The sequence below is a fragment of the Suricata suricatta genome, chromosome 17 (genome assembly GCF_006229205.1).
Source record: "Suricata suricatta isolate VVHF042 chromosome 17, meerkat_22Aug2017_6uvM2_HiC, whole genome shotgun sequence".
NCBI lineage: Eukaryota > Metazoa > Chordata > Mammalia > Carnivora > Herpestidae > Suricata > Suricata suricatta.
The window spans coordinates 28,031,041-28,052,205 of NC_043716.1; the positions used below are offsets into that span (position 1 = coordinate 28,031,041).

The 21,165-nt window shown below is 45.1% G+C and overlaps 1 protein-coding gene across 2 annotated transcripts; it reads left to right on the forward strand.

Moving 5' to 3' along the window:
* Positions 1 to 752: 752 nt before the first annotated feature.
* COIL (coilin) lies at positions 753 to 18,994 on the forward strand. Of its 2 annotated transcripts, XM_029928559.1 has the most exons (7): positions 754 to 1,028; positions 9,705 to 10,827; positions 10,950 to 11,036; positions 11,658 to 11,705; positions 13,759 to 13,828; positions 16,460 to 16,548; positions 18,032 to 18,994. In XM_029928559.1, the coding sequence occupies exons 1-7, from the start codon at positions 784 to 786 to the stop codon at positions 18,119 to 18,121; spliced, it is 1,752 nt and encodes a 583-aa protein (XP_029784419.1). In that variant the 5' UTR covers positions 754 to 783; the 3' UTR covers positions 18,122 to 18,994. The 2 variants fall into 2 exon arrangements, with proteins under 2 accessions (XP_029784420.1, XP_029784419.1); XM_029928560.1 differs by lacking the exon at positions 13,759 to 13,828 and having other exon boundaries at positions 753 to 1,028; positions 18,032 to 18,119.
* Positions 18,995 to 21,165: the final 2,171 nt, after the last annotated feature.

The following is a 21,165-nucleotide window of genomic DNA, read 5'->3' on the forward strand; positions in this document are numbered from 1 at the left end:
AACTCAATCAGAAGACTTACAGCATTATGGTTACAGGAAAATAAAATTTACAAAAAAAATAATTTCAGTGTGTCCACTGACTACAAGTGTTACATTTATTAGTCCAGTAACCTTGGGTTACTTAATCTGAACTTTTTTTTAATCTTCCAAATGGGAATAGTAATAATTCATAGTTCATATCTTTGTCATGAAAACTAAAGGAATTCATTTACTATGTGAGAGAATGGAATGGAAACTTGAACGCTGTACACTTTATAATTTACTTACTTGGCAGTTAATAAGGGGGCTATTTCTATACTTTAAAATATGGATGGTGGTAACGTCTTTAAATTCCCCTAGGCACATGTAAAGGAATGATTAATGGTTTTATTTTAACACGTCGATATTTACAATACACTAGGAATTGCATCTTTTCCAACTCTTTACCATGAAAAATTTTGTCAACTGAATGTATTTGGGAATAACTAATTCTTTTCCATCTGTAAGCAAATATCTTTGAAGACAACTACTGAGAAGTGCTTGTTTATCCAGAGAGTTGCCTAACCCTGCATAGCGCTCGGCGGGAAAAGAATAAAGGCATTTATTTCACTTATATGCTTCCCTAGCCCAGCGATGAACAAAATTGAATCAACCCAGCTCCGCGTTCTCGCCGGTCACGGAGGCTGCAATAGCCCTTGGCAGCCAATAGGGGGCCCCCCGTTAAAGGCCGCAGGGGGCGGGCCGCCGCGCACGCCTCTCGGGAGCCCTGTGGTGTCTCTCGGCTTCCGTTGAGCGACGGGCAAGATGGCGGCCTCCGAGACGGTTAGGCTACGGCTTCAATTTGATTATCCGCCGCCAGCTACCCCGCACTGCACGGCCTTTTGGCTTCTCGTCGACTTGAACAGATGCCGAGTGGTCACGGATCTCATTAGTCTCATCCGCCAGCGCTTCGGCTTCAGTTCTGGGGCCATCCTGGGCCTCTACTTGGAGGGGGGGCTTTTGCCCCCAGCCGAGAGCGCGCGCCTGGTACGGGACAACGACTGCCTCAGGTGCGCGAGGCGCAGGGCTGGGGGTGGCGGGGTGGCCGGCGGGCCGGCGACGCGCCTGCGCACGTCCGGGGCGCCTCGGGCCTCTGGAGGCCGCGCGTGGGTGAGGAGTGGGGAGTGGGCGCGGGGTGGGGCTGTCAAGCCGCGCATCCGTGAGCCGGGGGAATGCTGATTGGTCTAGGCCGGTGAGGCGCATCCTTTCCGGAGTGTCCTGGGCAAGCGGCTCGTGGGCCACACTTGGAAAGACAGTGATCCGGAGCCTGGGCCGGGCGCCTGGTTCTTGCAGCCCTGATGCAGCAGGCACACGCTTAGCCAGACACGGTGTTATACGCGCGTGGTGCGGCTGTGCCTGAGACCCGGCCTTCCCCTGGCGGCTGGCAAGGTCAGGTGCAGGGGACCCCGGCAACTAGAACGGCCCTGTTTTCTTCAAAGCGTGCAGCTTGCCTAGCGTTAGTAAGCTCCCGCCAGATCTCCTGAGACTTGCGGTGTCATTCTTGTCTCACCTGGGTGTTTCATGGTTCATTTAAGTGGATGTTTGGGACCTTTTTGGGTTGTGAATTGGAAAATAGTTTTAAGTATGCTTTAAGCAATTAAAATTTAATACAATCAAATACAACTTGTTCAATTAAAAAAAATGATACTGAGGGGCGCCTAGGTGGCTTAGTCAGTTGAGCGACTGACTCTTGATCTTGGCTCAGGTCATGATCTCACAGTCCTGAGATTGAGCCCGGAGTAGGGCTCTCGGCCGAGAGTGCAGAGTCTACTTGGGATTCTGTCTCTCCCTCTCTCTCTTTGCCCTTTCCCTGCTCGCTCTCTCTCGCTCGCTCGCTCTCTCTCTCTCTCTCTCTCTCAAAAAACTAATAAATAAATACAATTAAAAAATGATACAGAAGGGAGTATCCAGGAGCCATTGTGGTATGAATTGCCCACGTGTGGTTGATTTATCTCAATAAAATGATAAGACATGATCATTTCAGTTTGGATTCTTATCTTGCACGATTTTTTTCAGGGCTGCTTTTCAAAGCTTCAGGTACAAATCGTTAATTCTAGACTTGTGAACAAGGCTGCTTCCTCTGCTTGCTCTTTGTCTTCTTTTCCTTAGAGCACATCAGATTCATAAGATGTTCTTCAGAATTCAATTTGGAACAGTTACTACATCTTTGTGTGTGTGTCTTAAAATTGGGAATGCTGAGGGGCTCAGCATCCTGAGCCTGGGTGGCTCAGTCGGTTAGGTGGCCGACTTCGGCTCAGGTCATGATCTCAGGCTTCGTGGGCTCGAGCCCCGCATCGGGCTCTGTGCTGACAGCTCAGAGCCTGGAGCCTGCTTCAGATTCTGTGTCTCCCTCTCTCTCTCTCTCCCTCCCCTATTCATGCTGTTTCTCTCTGTCTCAATAATAAATAAAAATATTTTTAAAAATTTTTTAATTGGGAATGCTGTGATTTACTAATAATGTTTAGTTGTTTCTAAAGACAATCTGAAATAGTCCACATTTCAAAAAGAGGTTTTTTTCCTTTTTATTCACCGAAATAGCTTTCCATTATTTCTGCAATTCAGGGACTACGTAAATGTTACAGTTCTCAAGACTGCACCCCCTCCCATTAAGTTCACTTTCTGAACTATCCCCTGCCTAACGAATTAATAACTTGCTGCTCACTAACTGCAGTTATACCTCAATTAATGAATCACCTGGGAATTACACTCTTTATAATGAAGTTAACAATGTCAAAAGCAAATGATGACAGCCGTTCTAAGAAATAAATACAGCACAATGGCAGACCAAATCCCCCCTGAACACTTCAAAGGCATAATTGTGCGTGATAAGAAGTATCTCTGCAACGGGCTTCAGTAGGGCAGACCTTAGGGGGAAAACTGAATTTGTAAAACTTTTGTATGTTTCTGCAGTTTCCTGTTTTCAGTAATTCTGTCTTCCCCCAGTAGATTCACCTTTCTTCAGAGCTACAGATCAGAGCTTCATGTCTTTTCTTAAAGGCTCCTAATGTTGTTGGAATAGACCAAAATAACTAGTTTCATGTTTTTGTGTATTACCTTCTTGTGCGATGCAGGCAGTCGGCCTGGATAATTATACTAGATTGTGCTGCTAAGCGCAGGAGACAGCTGAGAAGGGAGAGATCTTCATGAAACACAGGTGGTCGGGGAATTTTGCAGTACCTTGAAGGATGTGTAGGAAGAGGAAGTGTTGGGTGGCCCAGGACGGCTGTAGAGGCAAAAGCTAGTGTGACTTGGTGAAGAGGAGCGTCTGGCCGCAGAAGGGTTCTGTAGGGCCTGCTGGGAGAACTGAGTCCAGTGGGGACAGGTGAGCTGGGGGTCCTTGCAAGCCTGGGGGGCTTCTCCGCACTGCTATGCCATGGCCATTTCCTCGCGGCCCATTCTCTTAAGCCCCCACTTCATCTGCTTTGGCAGACGAAAAAAATTTATACTTCAAAATAGCGCAAGGTAAACAGTCCCTTATTTCTCTTCTCACATACTCTTCCCATACCCCACTTTCTAGAAGTATCCTCAGTTAAGTTTGGGCTCTATCTTCCTGGATTTTTTCCCATACACATGCAAACATACTTTAAATACACATGCCATTATAATACATATATTGCCCTGCACCTTTTTTATTAAATTTTATTTTAGAGAGAGAAAGCGAGTGCCAGTGGGGGAGGGGCAGAGAGAGAGAGAGAGCCCGGGAAGGGCAGAGAGAGTGGGAGAGAGAGAATCCCTAGCAGGCTGCACATTGCCAGTGCGGAGCCCAAGGGGCTTGAACTCATAAATCATGAGATCATGACCAGAACCAAAATCAAGAGTTAGATGCTTAACTGACTGAGCCATCCAGGCACCCTGAGGGAGAGAGAGAATCTTAAGTTCTGTTGCTGAGCAAGGAGCCCCGTAGGACTCGGACCCCATGACCCTGGGATCATGACCTGAGCCAAAATTAGGAGTCCGATGCTCAACTGACTGAGCCAGCCAGGTACCCCTGCACCTCACTTTTTTACCTAACATATCTTGGGTATCTTTTATCTTAGTGTATATAGTAAGTGATGTACATCATTCTTTTTTTTTTTAATTTTAAATTTATTAAAAAAATTTTTTTTTATTTTAGACAGAGTGCGTGAGCTGGTGAGAGGGGGAGAGGGAGAGAGAGAATCTTAAGTAGATTCCGTGCTCAGTGTGGAGCCCGACACAGGGCTCAATCCCATGACCCTGGGATCCTGACCTGAGTCAAAATCAAGAGCATGAGCCACCCAGGTGCCCTTATGTGATTCTTTTAAATGCCGTGTAATATTCTTTTACACGACATGTAAATTTATTTAACCAACCTCTTACTAATGGATGTTATAATAAACATACCATAAACTGGGTACCTTATAAACAACAGAAATTGGAGCACCTGGGTGGCTCAGTTGGTTAAGCTTCCAACTTGGGCTCAGGTCATGATCGAGATTCATCAGTTCGAACCCCGTGTAGGGCTCTGTGCTCACAGCTCAGAGGCTGGAGCCTGCTTTGGATTCTGTTTCTTCCTTTCTTTCTCTGCCTCTCCCCTGCTCGTGCTCTGTCTCTTTCTCTCAAAAGTAAACATTAAAAAATAAATTTAAATTAATTTCTTACCGTTCAGAGACTGGGGAGTCCAAGATCAAGGTAGTAGCAGATTTGGTGCCTACTGAGGCTTGCTTTCTGGTTCATAGATGGCCCCTTCTCACTGTGCCCTCACGTGGTAGAAGGGACTAGAGAGTGTTATAGGGTCTCTTGTAAGAGCACTAATTCCGGTCATGAGGGGTCCACGCTCATGACCTCTACACCTTCCCAAGTCCCCACTTCCTAATCCCATCCCATTGGCAGCTAGGATTTCAACATGAATTTTGTGGGGACACAAACACTTAGACCATGGCAGTTTTGTTTTGTTTTGTTTGTTTTTTAAGATTTTATTTTTAAGTAATTTCTACATCCAACGTGGGCTCAAAGTCCCAGCCCTGAGATTGAGAGTCACATGTTCTACCAACAGAGTCGGCCGGGCGTCCCCGCCCCCACGGCAGCTGATGTCTGGTTTCCCCTGGCAGACACTGCAGGGGGTGCCCTTGTGGGTCTTGTGCTTGAGCAGTGACTCTGCAGGAAGAGGTACTCCTTGGCCAGATTAAAACAAGTTTTTTTAATTTTTTTAATTTATTTTTGAGAGACAGAGAGATAGTGCGAGCAGGAGAGGGTCAGAGAGAGAGGGAGACACAGAATCCAAAGCAGGCTCCAGGCTCTGAGCTAGTGTCAGCACAGAGCCCGATGCGGGGCTCGAACCCACGAACCACCAGATCATGACCTGAGCCCAAGCTGGACGCTTACCCGACTGAGCCACCCAGGCGCCCCCAGATTTTAACATTTAAAATACTGTCACACTGGCCTCCAGAAGGGTTGTACAGGTCTGTATTTGTGCAAAAATACAGGAGTTCCTTTTTTCTAGTATTGCGTGAAAGGGAAGAGAGCAGCGGGATTAAGAATTCAAGGTCTGGAGTCAGAACCCTGGGCTTGCGTCATGACTCATTAGCCGTGTCCCCTTGGTCAAGTTGCTTTATCTCTGAAGGTGATAATGCCACCGCCAGACGGGAGGGAGGCTGCAGGGAACAGAGGGGACCCAAAGAGACTGCAGTTCTTCCTGTTTACTCTCCTTGTTGAATTTCACCTCCATCTGATGGGACACATTGATGAAAAGCCCACCAACTCCTGCCCTGGGAGGACCCACAACATTTACCACATTAACAAAACTTAGGGTTAACATTTGGATCATACTTGTTCTGAGTCTGGCACTGCCCTAAATATATATGAGAGCTCATCTGAGTATTAAAACTATTAGCACTATCCACATTTTTACAAATGAGGAAGGTCGAGGTAATGGTCTAAAAATTTAAATCGCAGAACAAGGATTCGAACCCAGTCACTTTGGCCTTAGTCAAAAGTGTGTGGCGGGCAGTGGGTGTGGGAGTCAGGTGGTGCAGTTGGGCATGGTTTACCTCTGTGTAATAGACTCCTAGGAGTGAAATTGCACATTTTGGGGGCGCCTGGGTGGCTCAGTTGATTGAGCATCCGAATTCGGCCTATGTCATGATCTTGTGGTTCGTGGGTTCGAGCACCACAGCAGGCTCACTGCTATCAGCACAGAGCCAGTTTGGGATCCTCTATCTCCCTCTCTCTGCCCCTTCCTCCCCAAATAAATAAACATTCAAAGAAAGAAAATAAATTGCACATTTAAAGGAGACACCTTGGGGCATTTGGCGGCTCAATCTAAAGAACATGTAACTCTTGATCTTGGGGTCTGAGTTCAAGCCCCACAGGGGGTGTAAGAGTTTACTGAAATAAATACATCTTAAAAAATAAAAAGGGAGCACCTTGCATTTTGATACTATCACCTAGCTTGCCCTACAGAGAGTTTGCATGAACAGTGGAGAGTCTGTTTTAGAAATTTCTTGGAATTAAATCTCTTTCATTGCTAATTGCATAGGTAATTCACTTCTCTTTGTACAAGGATGGCTACATTTGTTGTCTGTGATCCAAGTAGGGAGATGAAGGACATTGCCAGGGAAAGTGCACACCCTGATAGGAATTGGTCACTCAGCAGACCCAAGTACACCGTTTCTTATTCTCTGGGTGGCATTTCGTCTCTAGTCTTATGTGTCCCAAACAGAAATGATTCTCAGGAATAGCAGATAGTGAATAAGGCGGCAGCCATCATAGGTCAGACCTTCACATCAGTATCCATGGATTCACTGTCTTGAGAATGGGAGAGACGGTGCCAAGGGTGGCTTTTGTAAGCATGATGGTCTTGCAGGCGCCTCTGAAAGGCAGCAGGTGCTGGGTTCCAGTGATTTAATAAACTGCTGACAGAGTCTTGGTACCATTTTCAAAGTTTGATGGAAAATTTGGTCGTAACTGGTTGCTTTAGAATTGAAACTTGAGGAGCACCTGGGTGGCTCAGCCAGTTAAGTGTCCAACTTCAGCTCAGGGCATGATCTCACAGTTCGTGGGTTTGAGCCCCATATCGGGCTCTGTGCTGACAGCTCGGAGCCTGGAGCCTGCTTTGGATTCTGTGTCTCCCACTCTCTCTGCCTCTCCCCACACTCGTACTCTGTCTCTGTCTCTCTCTTTCTCAAAAATAAATAAACATTAAACATTTTTTAAAATTGAAACTTGAATCGGCATTGCTAGAAAGTAAAACAAGTGGTCAAGAATGTCAAGGGACAACTCAGTATGTTTCAAGTTCCCCAGTAGTTCTTAGATTCACGGGATGCCGGGCTAGGTTTTGCCCATTTAAGAATCACTTCGTCACTGCTAGATGCTGACATCCATCCTGGGAATAGAGGGTGATGGAGTTTTATAATCGAAATCTCTGATTGTTTATTCTTTTCTTCCTTCTTTATCCTGATATCAGTAGTTTTGACTTTGCTTTGTATGTGTCTGTGTATCCTGAAGAATAATTGAGGATTCTTTTTTTTTTTTAACTTAATGTTTTATTCATTTTTGAGAGAGAGTGTGTGTGTGAGCAGGGGAGGGTCAGAGAGAGACGGAGACACAGAATCTGAAGACAGGCTCCAGGGTCTGAGCTATCAACACAGAGCCCAATGAGGGGCTCGAACCCACAAACCGCGAGATCATGACCTCAGCCAAAGTCAGACGCTTAACCGACTGAGCCACCCAGGCTCAGGCTGAGAGTTATTTTCAACTGCCGCATTGAGATAAATCAGGTGTTACGATATTACAGGCCCTTAAAAGAATTTAAAGCATGCTTATATATTCTCATTCACCGATTGTGCTTTATTTTAAAATATGATTATACATCTCTGGTTACTAAAAATATTTGATGAAATATATAGCTGGACATGAACATATTAAAAGTATAATGCCTGTTTTTAGCACCCGCCATGTACTTGACAGGGGGGACACTCTCGGCTCTCTGTCGTTGGACTGCACATATTAGAATCAGCGGTTGCCAGTTCATGGAGCAACAGAGTTCCTTTAATAATTTTGGATGAAATGTGTGTTAGGGTTCTTCAGAAAACCAGAAGCAATAGGATATAACAAATATATAGAGATATGAATTTGTTATAGGGAATTGGCTCAGAGATTAGCGAGGCTGAGAAGTCCCAAGATTCATAGTCTGCAAGCCAGCGACCTAAGAGAACCGATGATAAAGTTCCAGTCCGAGTCCAAAGGCCTGGGACCCAGGGGAGCCAAAGTTCTGCAGGCGGGAGCGGGCTGAGGTCCCAGCTCAGACAGGTGGGTCGAGAGAGAGAATTCTGTTCAGACCTTCAGTGGCTTGGGTCAGGCCAACTCACATAGGGGTGGCCATCTGCTTGGCTTAGTCTACCCATTCAAAAATTTTTTCTTTAATATTTATTTATTTTGGAGACAGAGAGAGACAGAGCTGAGTGGGGGAGGGACAGAGAGAGATGGAGACCCAGAATTCGAAGCAGGTTCCAGGCTCTGAGCTGTCCGCACAGAACCTGACGTGGGGCTTGAACCCACAAACCATGAGATCATTCTGTGAACCGAAGTCAGCTGCTTAACTGACTGAGCCATCCAGGCGTTAGTCTACCCATTCTAGAAACACCCTCACAGACAAACCCAGAACAATGTTTAACCAAATATCTGGGCTCCCATGACCCAGTCAAGGAGACATGTAAAATTAATAATGTCTCCTTGTCATGGAATTTTACAATGGCTGTCACTACCCCAGAGAACATAAATTGTTAGAAGTTCTTCCTAAATTCTGCGTTTACTCCCAACAGCAGACCAAGAGCTAGAAAGCAAAGTAAGGGGAGGGCTGGCATCACTAACTGACCCAAGTTGATTCAAAGCCTAAAAGTATATGCCTCTTTACAAAGAAACCAGAAAATCACGTACAGGATGAATAGAAGCTACACGTGCGGCCCAGGAAGCCAAATGTTGTTTCACAGTCTCTCGACTTGTTCCACAACTTCCCAAATAGTTCTCCTGCGCCCTGGAGGCAGAGCCTTCAGCGGTTGCTATGTGGGAGGTTTTTTGGCCTACTGGGCCCCAACAACTCTTGATTTCGGCTCAGGCCAGGATCTCACGGTTTGTGGGATCCAGCCCCACGTCAGGGCTCTGTAGTAACAGTGTGGAGCCTGCTTGGGATTCTCTCTTTCTCTTCCTCTGCCCAAACCCCACTCCACGCCACATGTGTGCTTCTCTCTCTCAAGATAAAATAAACATTTAAAAAATAAAAAATGGATACTCCGCAGTATCACCATCTGGGGTAGGCGGCATGATAGAGTGGAGAGATTGTGAACTTTGGAGTTAGACAAACTGAGGTTTGAATCCCATCTCTGCTGCCTATTAACTGTGGATTGTGGGGAGGCTACTTGTCTAAACTGTAATTTTGTGATCTGTTTTAAAATGAAGGCTACCTACTTCATGGTGGCATTTAGATTAGAGGAAATGTCTAGAAGTCATTTGGGAGGTAGTCAATATTCAATAAATAAAACTAGTCACTTGAGAGTTGACTCTAAATGATGCCACATAGACCATTTTGTCAAAAAGAGTCATTCGTCCTGAAGTGATTTGACATTTTTTTAATTGATGACCGGGACAGTGTACAGCCATCCCGGTAAATAATTGTGTCCTGGTGACATGTCTGTGAATACTCACTGTAGCTTTCTTTCTTGTTTTGCTAGAGTTAAATTAGAAGAGAGAGAAACTGCGGAGAATACAGTAACAGTCAAGAATGGTGACGATAGTCATTTGTTACCTAAAAAAGCAAAGAAGAGGGCATTTAACTGGGAGGAGGGTGAAGAAACTGAAGTAGATTACAAATATTCCAAGAAGCATTGGAAGAGGCAAGAGAACAGTAACGATGAGAAGACCTTGGACCTAGAACCCAAAGCCGTCACAGATCAGAGTGTGAGGAACAAAAACAAGAGGAAAAACAAAGCCACGTGTAGTGTAGTGGACGGTAATGACGAAGAAACCAAAAGGAAATCACCAAAGAGAAAGGAGAGATGCGAACTTAAAAGACAGACAAAGAACTCTAGGTCTTCTAAAGCGCGGACGGCGAAGGACTGGGCCGGCTCGAACTGCGGCCCTCTGAAAGGTGCACCTGCTAGGAACAGCGTCGTCAAAGCCAAAAGGAAAGGTGGCGCAGGCGTCTGTCCGAAGGACAGCCCCATTTCCTCCTCAGAGTCTGAGTCTTATCACGAGTCCACTAGTGACGGTCCCAGCAATGCCATCGTGGAGGTCAGAAATCATTCCTCAGAGAAAACATCCCCTGAGTTATCGAAGGAAGGGCCCTCGACAAAAAACACAACTGCAAGCAAAGTGGCCGCCAAAACCGGCTTCACCTCTGCGGCCATCAAGAGCAAGATGACCAGAGCATCATCTTCTAGTTCGGACTCCAGCTCGGAGTCAGACGACGAGTGCATGGTGTTGAAGAGGACCCCAGAGCGCCCTGTGGGGCCCCTAAAGTCCATAGGCCTCTTTGCAGGAAGAGGCTGTCCAGGCCCGGGGCCGTGCGTGCAGACCCCAAACGCTGCCGGCTGGAAGCTGTCCGACGCACGCGGTGCCAGACAGGCTCCTCCCGGGCCCCCTCCCAACGTGACTCTCCCCACTGGTTTGGGAAGAGGCTGGGGGCGAGGAGAGGACCTTCTCTCTTGGAAGGGAGCTAGGGGTCGGGGTATGCGGGGCAGAGGCCGAGGCCGAGGCCGAGGGCAAGCTGCGTCCTTTGTGTTAAATAGAAACCCTGAGTATCAGAAGCACCAGCAATTAAATGAAGCGGTAACAAACTCCTCTACTATCATCCAGGCAAGTATCGTTTACCAGGAGCGTGCCTCCTCCGCCGGGCCCGTGGGCTGTGTCTGCAGTTGATGTCACGGCCCCACGGTTTCCACCAGTAACAAAGTCATGTGGCTAACGCTGTCTTTCAGAACCCGGTAGAGACACACAAGAAGGACTACAGTTTGTTACCGCTGTTAGCAGCTGCCCCGCAAGTTGGAGAAAAGATTGCATTTAAGGTATATTTTAGAACAACTACAATTACCCCAGAAAAGATTTTTCTCCCTCCAAATAAACTTCCTCATCGGCAGGTCAGGATTATATCCATGTATGTACGTAGACCCTTTCCAGATCCTTTCTGTCCTGTTGTTGTGCCTAGCATGTAGTAAGTGCCTACTTACTGTTTTCTTTTCTTTTTTTTTTTTTTTTAAGAGAGAGAGACAGCATGAGCAGGGGAGGGGCAAAGAGAGAGGGAGACACAGAATGTGAAGACAGGCTCCAGGCTCTGAGCCTTCAGCACAGAGCCTGACATGGGAACCCATGAACCGCGATATCATGACCTGAGCCAAAGTCAGACGCTTAACTGACTGGCCACCCAGGCGCCCCTACTTACTGTTTTCTGAATGAATAAAAATGGCTGAGCCTGGTGTGTGGAACCTAGCAAGCGCTCAGTTAAGAAAAGCTCTAGATGTCACCAGCCCCTCGCCACCCCCAAACCAAAGAAACCTCTCCCATAGAACCTCTGTTTCGCCACAGGCCATGGTAGGGGGTGGAGGGGCACCCCGCCACTGCCCGTTTTCTCGGGCCGGGGAGCAGAACTGCCAAGTTTGTATAATTGTGGGCTCTTTCTTCTCTTTTAGCTTTTGGAGCTGACATCTGATTATTCTCCTGATGTCTCCGACTACAAGGTAAGGCTTTTTATTTAACAATAACTAAGTGTCAGTGTATTAAAGAAGCTAAGGTCATATTTAATACTGCTAATATGAATAATTTTCATTTATTTTCAGTAAATGTAGAAAATGGAAGCATTATCAAGATGTAAACTTTTTAACAGGATCACTGTGGAGCCCCTGGTGTTATTTTCCTTACATTTGGGGAAGAATGTAGAATACTGACAAGGTTAATTTTTTTTTTAAGTCATGTTTTTCTAACCAGCATAGACATACACAAGCTTATTTGAATGCCACTCTCCCAGGATCCTAAACTTTGGAAGAAAATACTAAATAGCCCTCAGCCAGAAAATTTGATTGCTTTCATCATAGGAATCTATTTTATATAATTGTGAATTACTGCAGATTCTTAGGTCTAAAGTGGCCCCTTATCGCTCATTACAGGTAATTCACAAGTACTACCCTTGGAATTTACTCACTTAGCATCTGTATGGGACCTCACATTGGCACGTGCTTTATCACAATTCAGTGAAAGCCTGACCCCATCCGTGGGATTACTGAGTTAGATGGTCCCTTCCTTTTCCATCCATTCAAAACTGTGTTGAATGCACAGTTGCTTTTTTTTAAATTTTTATGAAATATACAGAATATAAGTCCATTAAAAAAAATGAGTTGATGTCTTGGAGAACTTTTTTCAAACCTTGGAAGTCTTTTAATATCTCGGTAAGAACCTTTCCTCAAAAGCAAGCTAGAAGGCGGGTCAGTTCTGGGTAACTGGTGTCTTCTCACCTTTTTCATCTTGGCCGCTTTGTACACGTGACATATGATTTATCATCTAAGGCAAGATACTTGTGTGTGAAAAGGATTAATATCACAGTAACAGTTGTCCTGGAAGAAAATGTAAGTGGACTTGTCTTGGGCAAACCAGGGTGTTTTCTCAGCTCACCATCAAAAACTAATGCTGTGATGGACGAGGAGATAGAAATATAGAACTGCTATGTTCTACAGCCTCTACACATTACGATTCTAGAGGATACTGATTTTGTTAATTTTTTTGTTTTATTATTGTTTTTTTAATTTTAGAGAGACAGTGCATGAGTTGAGGAGAGGGGCAGAATAAGAAGGGGGTTAGGGGTGAATCTTAAGCAGGCTCCACACTCAGCTCAGAGCCCGACACGGGGCTCGATCGCATGACCGTGGGATCACAACCTAAACCGTAATCAAGAGTTGGACACTCACCTAACTGAGCCACGATACTGATTCTTTTTAATGCATATTAAAATCCATCGTGGTCATCATAGTTCTTACCCTGGAAAGCTATTTTCTTACTTTCCCAGTATTTAGAACTTCCTACAAATGATTTTCAAAACCATTTGGAGAGTGAAAATAGTCCCACTTTTTTGGCTTTGACCTCAAGTGCTGTTATCTAGCTTGATCACCGGCTTTATTCCTGAAGCTTGTCTTCAAAAGTCACATCTGTCTTCAAAGAGCGTAGTCTCCACGCTCGACCCTGTCTCATGTGTACGTACCTACCTGTGGGATTTTAACTGACAAAGGTGGCTGAGCGATGCCACAGAAGCCAGTGTGATGAAAGAAGAATTTATTGCTCACGTTTCCCGAGGCAGGGGAATGCCACGCCGTGCAGGGCCCCAGAGGAAAGCACCGGCGTGTCATCCGGAGGCAGAGACAGGAGTGAAGAGAAAGCCCGGGCAGGGCCTTTATTGGGGTTTCCTTGGGACGGGCCAGGGGGCTGGGGGAGCAGTTTAGGGTTGGCCAGTTTGAACAATTAGCAGACTTGGGGCTCTAGGCGCTGTCCCTACTTGTGGTACCTGACCCTGGATGATGTAGACCAGGCAGACACTGGCTTGGTGTGTGGGCGGTTTCTCTCTCCTACATGCTGATTTAGTTTAAAAACTGTTTTAATATTGAGATAAAATGTATACAATGTAAAATTCACCATTTTAACCATTTGAAAGCGTATAAACCATTTGAAAGTGTATAATTCAGTGGTTTTAGTGTATTCACAATGTTTCCCCTGTTGGTTTTTGACTTGGACTTTTATTTTTGAAAGGAAGGAAAAATATTAAGCCACAATCCAGACACCCAGCAAGTAGATATAGAAATTCTTTCATCCTTACCTGGTAAGTCTTAGAGAAAAGAATTTGAAAATGTAGTCTCTTTATTCTACCTGGGTTTCTCAATAGCTTTTACGCACAGGAGCCGCCCTCCCACTTGGCCTCTGTGACTGACTGTCCACTACCCCCGTGTGCACAGAGCAGCCCTGGTGGAGGTGTGTGTCCGCTATGGGTTTGATTCCAAAGCTGTTAGGCAAGTTGTTCTTATTCCTGTAAATATGCCGTTTCATAAAAGTTACATAAACTAATGTACACTGATTGCAAAAAGAATAATTTCTGTGAAACCCAAGCTGAATGCCGACCCAGGAGTGTAACTAAGAAATTTACTTTTCAGTCGTGTAGGTGGATCTGTTCTGAGATTGGGAGGAATCTGGTAAAAATCTAGGAAGGTTCTGAACTCAGGCTGCCTTGCAATATTTTGCATTCTTGCATCCCTTTAGAAAAACTCAAAACTGGAAATGGTAGAAATTGCAGGCATACATTAAGTACGTAGTTTATAAAGGAAAGATAACTCTAGTCAGTGGCCTCCGAAGACCTACTCAGGTCTCTTTCAAAAGATTCGCAAATGAGCGAATCTGTGTGTTAAGTCAACATAAAATGTCTAAAGTACACATGTGCACACACTCACACATCATTTTAAGTGGTTTCCTGCGTCATCCCTGATTCATCTCATCCAGTGTTGGTTCTAAAATCTAAGAGTAAGAGAGTTTTACTGTATGTGGCTTCACTTGGGTGTTGTAGGGGCCACCGACCAGTGGAGACCCCTTCATCTTAGCAGACCCTAAGGCAGCTAATTATATTTTGTGTATAAATAATACAGTGAGTAAAAGATTCACAACTCCAGTACACAGTAATCAGCTAACAAGGTTTTCCAACAAACTCCCTTTATAATGTTAAATAAGTGATTAGATATAACTTAAATTGGTTTTCGACCTTTCTTCTGATTAGGTTTCCTTTGAGGAAATCTGTCTTCCTAAGAATGGTGGGCAAAGACATCTGTCCCCGGTCAGATTCCACGACACAGCCTGACCACTGCTTGCCGGGTACTGACAGTGATAACACCCCATTAGAGCCTTTCTTCTCTGGGGCTTCTAGAAGAGTCTTTTATCTGCTCACTGATGGAAATACAGGAGTCCTCGCTTTGCATGGCTCTGATGTACAGGAACTTTAGTGCACCAGTTCCCAATGACATTAGGTATGTCACCTGTTACCTGTGAATAGCACATGAAGTACTGCTAGTTCTTCAGTCCACAAGTCAGTATGCAAATGACAGATGCCCATCCTGATCGGCGACCAATCATGGCACTTCCTTCCAAGTCTCCCGGTGATTAGTCGCTATGCACCTGTTACTCAGTCCCCATATACGCAGCGTCGCACGAGGCTGTGCTGTCTTGTACCTCAGTGATCCACCCACAGGGCATCTTACAAAAATGCGTAATTGAGGTAGGCAATTGGTCGGCAGGGATGAAAGTACAACAAAGAAACAAAAAGTGATAGTTCTGGAGGTGACACCCACGTGAAGTTTAAATGGAGCTAGAAGAAACCTCTAACCATGGGCCCTGTAGTTTATGGGAGCTTCTTGGCATAAAGGAAGGAGGTAGTGGTGATGACAGGGAAAAAGAGGTCCCAGAAATGACATCAGCAAAAACGTCACACAGTTGTGAGACAGAAACAAAGAAGCTCTAAGACTTATTCCACAATGATGGCAAGATCTCAGAGGAAAAAATACTGAAAGCTGATCCACACTAGAAAGGAGTCTGTCGGTTCTGCAGGGTGTAAGCGTTCCTGGCCTGTGTTGGTAAGTGACAGGAAGGCAAGCATTGTTCAAACCACCCTTGATAAGTTTCTTTCTTTCTTTCTTTTTCTAAGATTTTAATTTTTAAATAATCTCTACACCCAACATGGGGCTTGAACTCATGATCCCGGGATCAAGAGTTACATGCTCTACCAACTGAGTCAGCTGAGCGGGCTGATGAATTTCTTACAAAGAAATAGAACACTAATTCTTGGTCTTTTTGATATCTTAGATTACAGTGTACTACATGAATGTTTTACTATTTTTTCATCTCTCTGTACATTAAAGGTTTTAATGTTTTGATAATTTAGTGTCTTAATATCTGATTATGGCAATCCTATTTTTTCCATTGATTATTTGGATTGTTTTGCATGATTTCAGCCTGCATGGTCATTTTTATGGTCCCACACTACCATGCAAAGTGGGTTGCTGTATTGCCAAGTAGTAGGCATGTTTAGTGTCTGAGGACAAAGCAAAATATACTAAGTTTACAGAATTCATATTACCTTAACCTGCTGAGCCACGTCAGTTATCTGTTGGATTATCTAATGGTTACACGTTCTTTTCCGGGAATATAATAACAGTGTATCAAGCTTATTTCTCTGTGATGAAGGGAAGATAGTTTCTGGTAAGTGGCCCAGGAGCTGCCGTCTGCTGTCACAGGGTATTTCCGAGGGTCTCCTGTCACTGAACACTCCACGCTTTCCTGTGCGTGCCCGTCTTCCACATCAACGGACAATTTGTTTGTGGTTGTTTTTCTAATGACAGAAGTTCCCTGTAGAGGAACATTTTCACTACTGGGAAATGACTTACTGTCTCTCCTTCCTACCGTCTGGTTTCAGCCACGAAAGAACCTGGGAAATTTGATTTGGTTTATCACAACGAAAACGGGACTGAGGTCGTGGAGTACGCTGTGACGCAGGAGAAGAAGGTAGGCGCGCTTCTCTTCCTGGGATTGCTTGGTCGTCCATTCTCTCTCTTGCTGGTGGTCTGGAAGGTGACACTGCAGCTTCCTGAACTGCCTGTATTAAAGTCATAAATGATGTAGGCCCTGGGATCTTGGGTCTGCCTACGGGGTGGCGAGTTCAGTGCCAAGTGCTAAGTTAGGGTACCATCTTGGATCTCAAAAGAGCCTACATGACAAGGTTCACAAATACCAGAGTCTTATTTAAGACTACAGAGTTGCATAAATTCATAGTTCTATAAGGGTTTCAGTAGAACAATGTATTTCAAAAACTTTATTGACAGATAAGTAGATATCTGTCAATATGCATACGTATGTAGCTTGAATGGTGATCACAAATGAACATACCCGTGTCACCAGCACCTAGGTAAAAGAAATAGGACATTAACGGCCCCCTGGAAATCACCATCGTGTCCCCATGCAGTCATTCCTGCCTCCCAAGTGTTTTCCTTGATTCTGACTTCTAAGAGCATAGATGGTTTTGAAAAATGACATAAGAATGATGATTCTGTTTTTTGACTTCTGTTTAAATCCTTAAATTGCCACTTGAGGAAGTATATGGTTTGGAGATTTTAGGCAGCCAGACTTCCCAGAGCATGGCTGGCAATGGCTGCTGATTAGGCTGTGCTAGCTAGCATCCAACTGACGAGGATTTATATTTAAGAAGATGCCTCCTCGTAAGGTGTTTATATTTGAAATGTTATAGGTATTATTCTGTAACTCTCAGTATTGTAGACTCGCATTTTATCTGAAAGGTGAACTTGTAGAAACCCTAACCAGACTGGTTTGCTTTGTCTTTAGGATAGATGACACTCCTAGGGATTTATTCCCCAAACACGTTTTTAGGGTCTGTGGTAGGATCAGCAGATTTGGCCACATCGCCTGTACTTCTTGATTTGCAGCGGATGGCTCTGCACTTTTTTGTTGAAATGTATCCTTGGAAAATACATTGGAAAAGTAAGCCTTGGAAGCTTTCCTCTCTCTGTGCCCTGTTACACCCGGGCCTGAAGCGGAGCCTGTAATTACCTGTCCGTGACACTAGATGGCCCTCGTGATTCGCCCGCACGGGCCGACTGTGCGCCTTGTGAAGTAGCTCGGCTTTAGGCAGCGCTGCGCCAGCCGGGAACAGCAGCAGGTGGGGGGGTGCGGGGGCCGCCCAACCACGGGGTCCTCTTGGGCAAACCCTCGTGCCCCTTTGTAACCACTGCCCCGTGCCCCTCCCCACCACCCCCTGCTCCGAATGAAAGAAGGTACAGTGTGCATAACGTAAAGTGCAGATGCCTTCTAGGTACAAGTTCTTCTGCCCTGATTGAACTCACTCACTGGGACTCGCATCGGTCCAGGGCTCCGGGCATTCTGCACAAATGGAAATAGACTCGACTGAAGTTGTTAACCAACCAAAGCCTCAAAATGAAGCCTCTAACCCAAATAATTTTACGTTTTTCCTCAGATCACTGTTTTTTGGAGAGAGTTGATTGATCCAAGACTGATCGTTGAAGCTCCGAGCTCCGCACCAAGCACAGAGCCTGCCTGCGAGTGACCTCGCCACCTCATGGTCTCTAAATGTCTCGTTTGTGAAATGGGCTGTAACCTGAGCTTGTTTTTTTAAAAAAGATTTGAAAGTTGTATGCATTTTTTGTTCACTTTACTGCATAGGAAAAAAAAATCTACCTCATCATTTAAAACAACATGGGTGTTGCTTTTGTAGGCCTTTCTTTCGCTTCCTTCTTCCAGGCTTAATTTCAGTAACAAAATTTAAAACAGGACAGTCCCTATAGGCATCATTATGTATCAGTGTATATGGTTTCTTCTCCCTTTTTTATTTATTTTTTGACCACCAAGTAGCCGTCTTCGGTAGGAGGCTATAACACCACGCGCAAGACAACGCTGCATATCTTGTCTCAGTCACGTCAGGTTAAGTAACGGTTTAAGACATGAAAGCATGTTACTTGACCTAATTTTTCACTATGCGAGCTGTTCCATTAGATGTGGAACATCTTATATGTTTCAAGTACTGTATACTTGTAACTGTCAGGACTTAAAAAGTAGGTGGGTTTGTTGCAGGCCGTGAGTTAAGGAATCCTTTCACAGTTCTCAACTTTAGGGATTTTCAGAACGCGGTGTAGAGCAGTGAAAGTAAGACCTGGCGTGTTTGCCTGGAACAGACGGGCGGCCCACACGGTGCGGGGCTCTCCTGGGAGTTCAGCCCAGGGAGTGTGTTCTCCTGCAAGATCCCGAGCACCCGGCTGTGTGTGCCCGAGTGAGGACTGAACAGAAACTTCCTTTCTTGTTACGATTCAACACAAAGCTAGGATGGTGAAATATATACTGTGAAAATTGCTTTCTTTTAACAAGAGATCAGGCTCCTCCTTCAGCTTTGCGAATTTTTAAATAAAATCATATTGACCTCGGCTTCCGTGAGTTGAGTGCTGCTGTCTTGTTTCACGGTGATGCGAGAGATACCGGCAGACTTCGTCAGATCGGGGCCGTCGGCCAGTGATGCTTCCGGTTCTAACCCCGACGGCATGGATGTGTACCAGATGTGGCTGTGTTGGTTTGTAACGAGAAGTATTAATCCAGAAAGGGTGGGATCCACATGGGTGGTAGATCTTGGTACTGGGGAGGTTCTTGTGTAGCATGTTTTCTTTTCTTTTCTTCATGTTTATTTTTAAGAGAGTAAGCAGGGAAGGGGCAGAGAGACAGGGAGACACAGAATGGGAAGCAGGCTCCAGGCTCTGAGCTGTCAGCACAGAGCCCGAAGTAGGGCTTGAACTTATGAACTGTCAGATCACGACCTGAGCCAAAGTCAGGGCGCTTAACTGGCTGAGCCACCCAGGCGCCTCTTGGGTAGCACACTTTCTAGGGTTTGGAAAACAAATTAAGCTAACTAGTAAGTGTCAACAGGTGTATGGGAATAAATGCTCAACAGCATTTATCATCATGGAAATGCAAATCAAAATGACAACGCACTATCACCTCACACCTGCCTGTTAGAACGGATATCAAAAAGACAAGAAATAACAAAAGTTGGGGAGGATGTGGAGAAAGGGGAATGCACTGTTGGTGGGAATGTAAATTGGTGCAGCCGCTCTGGGAAACAGGATGGATGCGCCCTGTGTTCACTGCAGTGTTATTTACAATAGCCAAGATTCGGAAACAAGTCCATCCATGAAAAAATGGGTAAAGGAAATGTATATGCACGTGTACCTTTTCTTCAGCCATAAATCTTGCCATTTGAGACAACATGGGTGGAACTTGAGGACACCATGGCAAGTGAAATAAGTCAGAAAGAGACCTTGATTGCATGATCTCACTCATATGAGGAATCCAAGCAACCCCCCCCCCGCAAAACGAACTCAGATGTGGAGGACAGATTGGCGGTTGCGGGTGATGGGGGTGGGTGAGAGGTGGGCAAAACGGCAGAGGCGGAGGTAGAAGGTCCAAGCTCCTGTAATCTATAGCATGGCGACTAGAGTTAATCAGACTGTATTCATATTTGAAAGCTCCTAGGAGAGTAGATCTTAAAAGTTCTCATCCATAAAGTTTTTTGTAACTATGCATGGTGATAGAAGTTAACTGGATTTGTTGTGGTTATCATTTTGCGGGGAGTGTATACAAACACCAATTCATTCTGCGGTACACTTGAAACTCAGGTTATATGTCAATTACACCTCGATTTATAAAGACAATTAGAAAACATCGACTAGACCGAAGAGAATGTTGACCTCAGGGAGTGTTTTCTTCAGATTATAATAATCAGTTTATGAGTCCCCGTTTCCCTTTGTAGTGGTGTTTTTCGAACTATGAATAGAAGCCTACAGGAAGGGTCATGGTGTCAAGTTAGGAGGTCATGACCCTCTTTCTGAAAGACGCAGTACAATAGAGACATTGTATCACATCCAGTAAATTCAAGTTTTCTTTATAAAACATAATTTACTCAAAGCCGTGTGTGTGCTGGACCACCCTGTAAGATGTAGCTGTATTAGACAATTAGACTGTCTGGTGAGGAAACTCTAAACTATACAGTTTATTCCAGGAGTGAGAGACAAGAGGGGAGATGAGAAAAGGTGCGGGGCAAAAAGTACCTGCCAGGGACTCAGACTTTGCGTCACTTTTCCTGGGCTGGTGGTCCCATTCTCGATGAGGAAATAGCAAATACTCAGATGCTAGCTATGAATAGTATAGGATTAGCCTAGGAGTTTAAAGTAGCAATGCATCTTATTCCTCGCAACATAATATTCAGTACCTTGCCAAAGACCACCCAGCTAGAGGAGGGAGAGGTCTAGTGTAATTTCAGAGCAGTATTTTTTCCCCATGGTGTTTGGTGGCTGTCCCTAAAGCTGCTGTGTCTGGCCTGAGAGTAAACAGTGGGGCGCCTGCCACACACTTCCCTCAAGGCCACCTGTCTCCTTGGGACCAGGAATGTGCTGGCTAATTACTTTCCTGCCCCCACGACTCAGTTTTCTCTATCTCCGTGCTGTCTGCTCACCATTAAGTTCTTTTCTGCTTTTTAATTGATGTCTATTTTTATTAATTAAAAAAATTTTTTAAATTTATTTTTGAGAGAGCGCACGTGTGCAAGTG

Excerpts from the sequence above, each read along its gene's own strand:
- COIL (XM_029928559.1), top strand. The coding sequence starts at position 784 with ATGGCGGCCTCCGAGACGGTTAGGCTACGGCTTCAATTTGATTATCCG. Across the intron at positions 1,029-9,704 it reads CGGGACAACGACTGCCTCAG|AGTTAAATTAGAAGAGAGAG; the intron begins GTGCGCGAGGCG and ends TTGTTTTGCTAG. Across the intron at positions 10,828-10,949 it reads ACTCCTCTACTATCATCCAG|AACCCGGTAGAGACACACAA; the intron begins GCAAGTATCGTT and ends GCTGTCTTTCAG.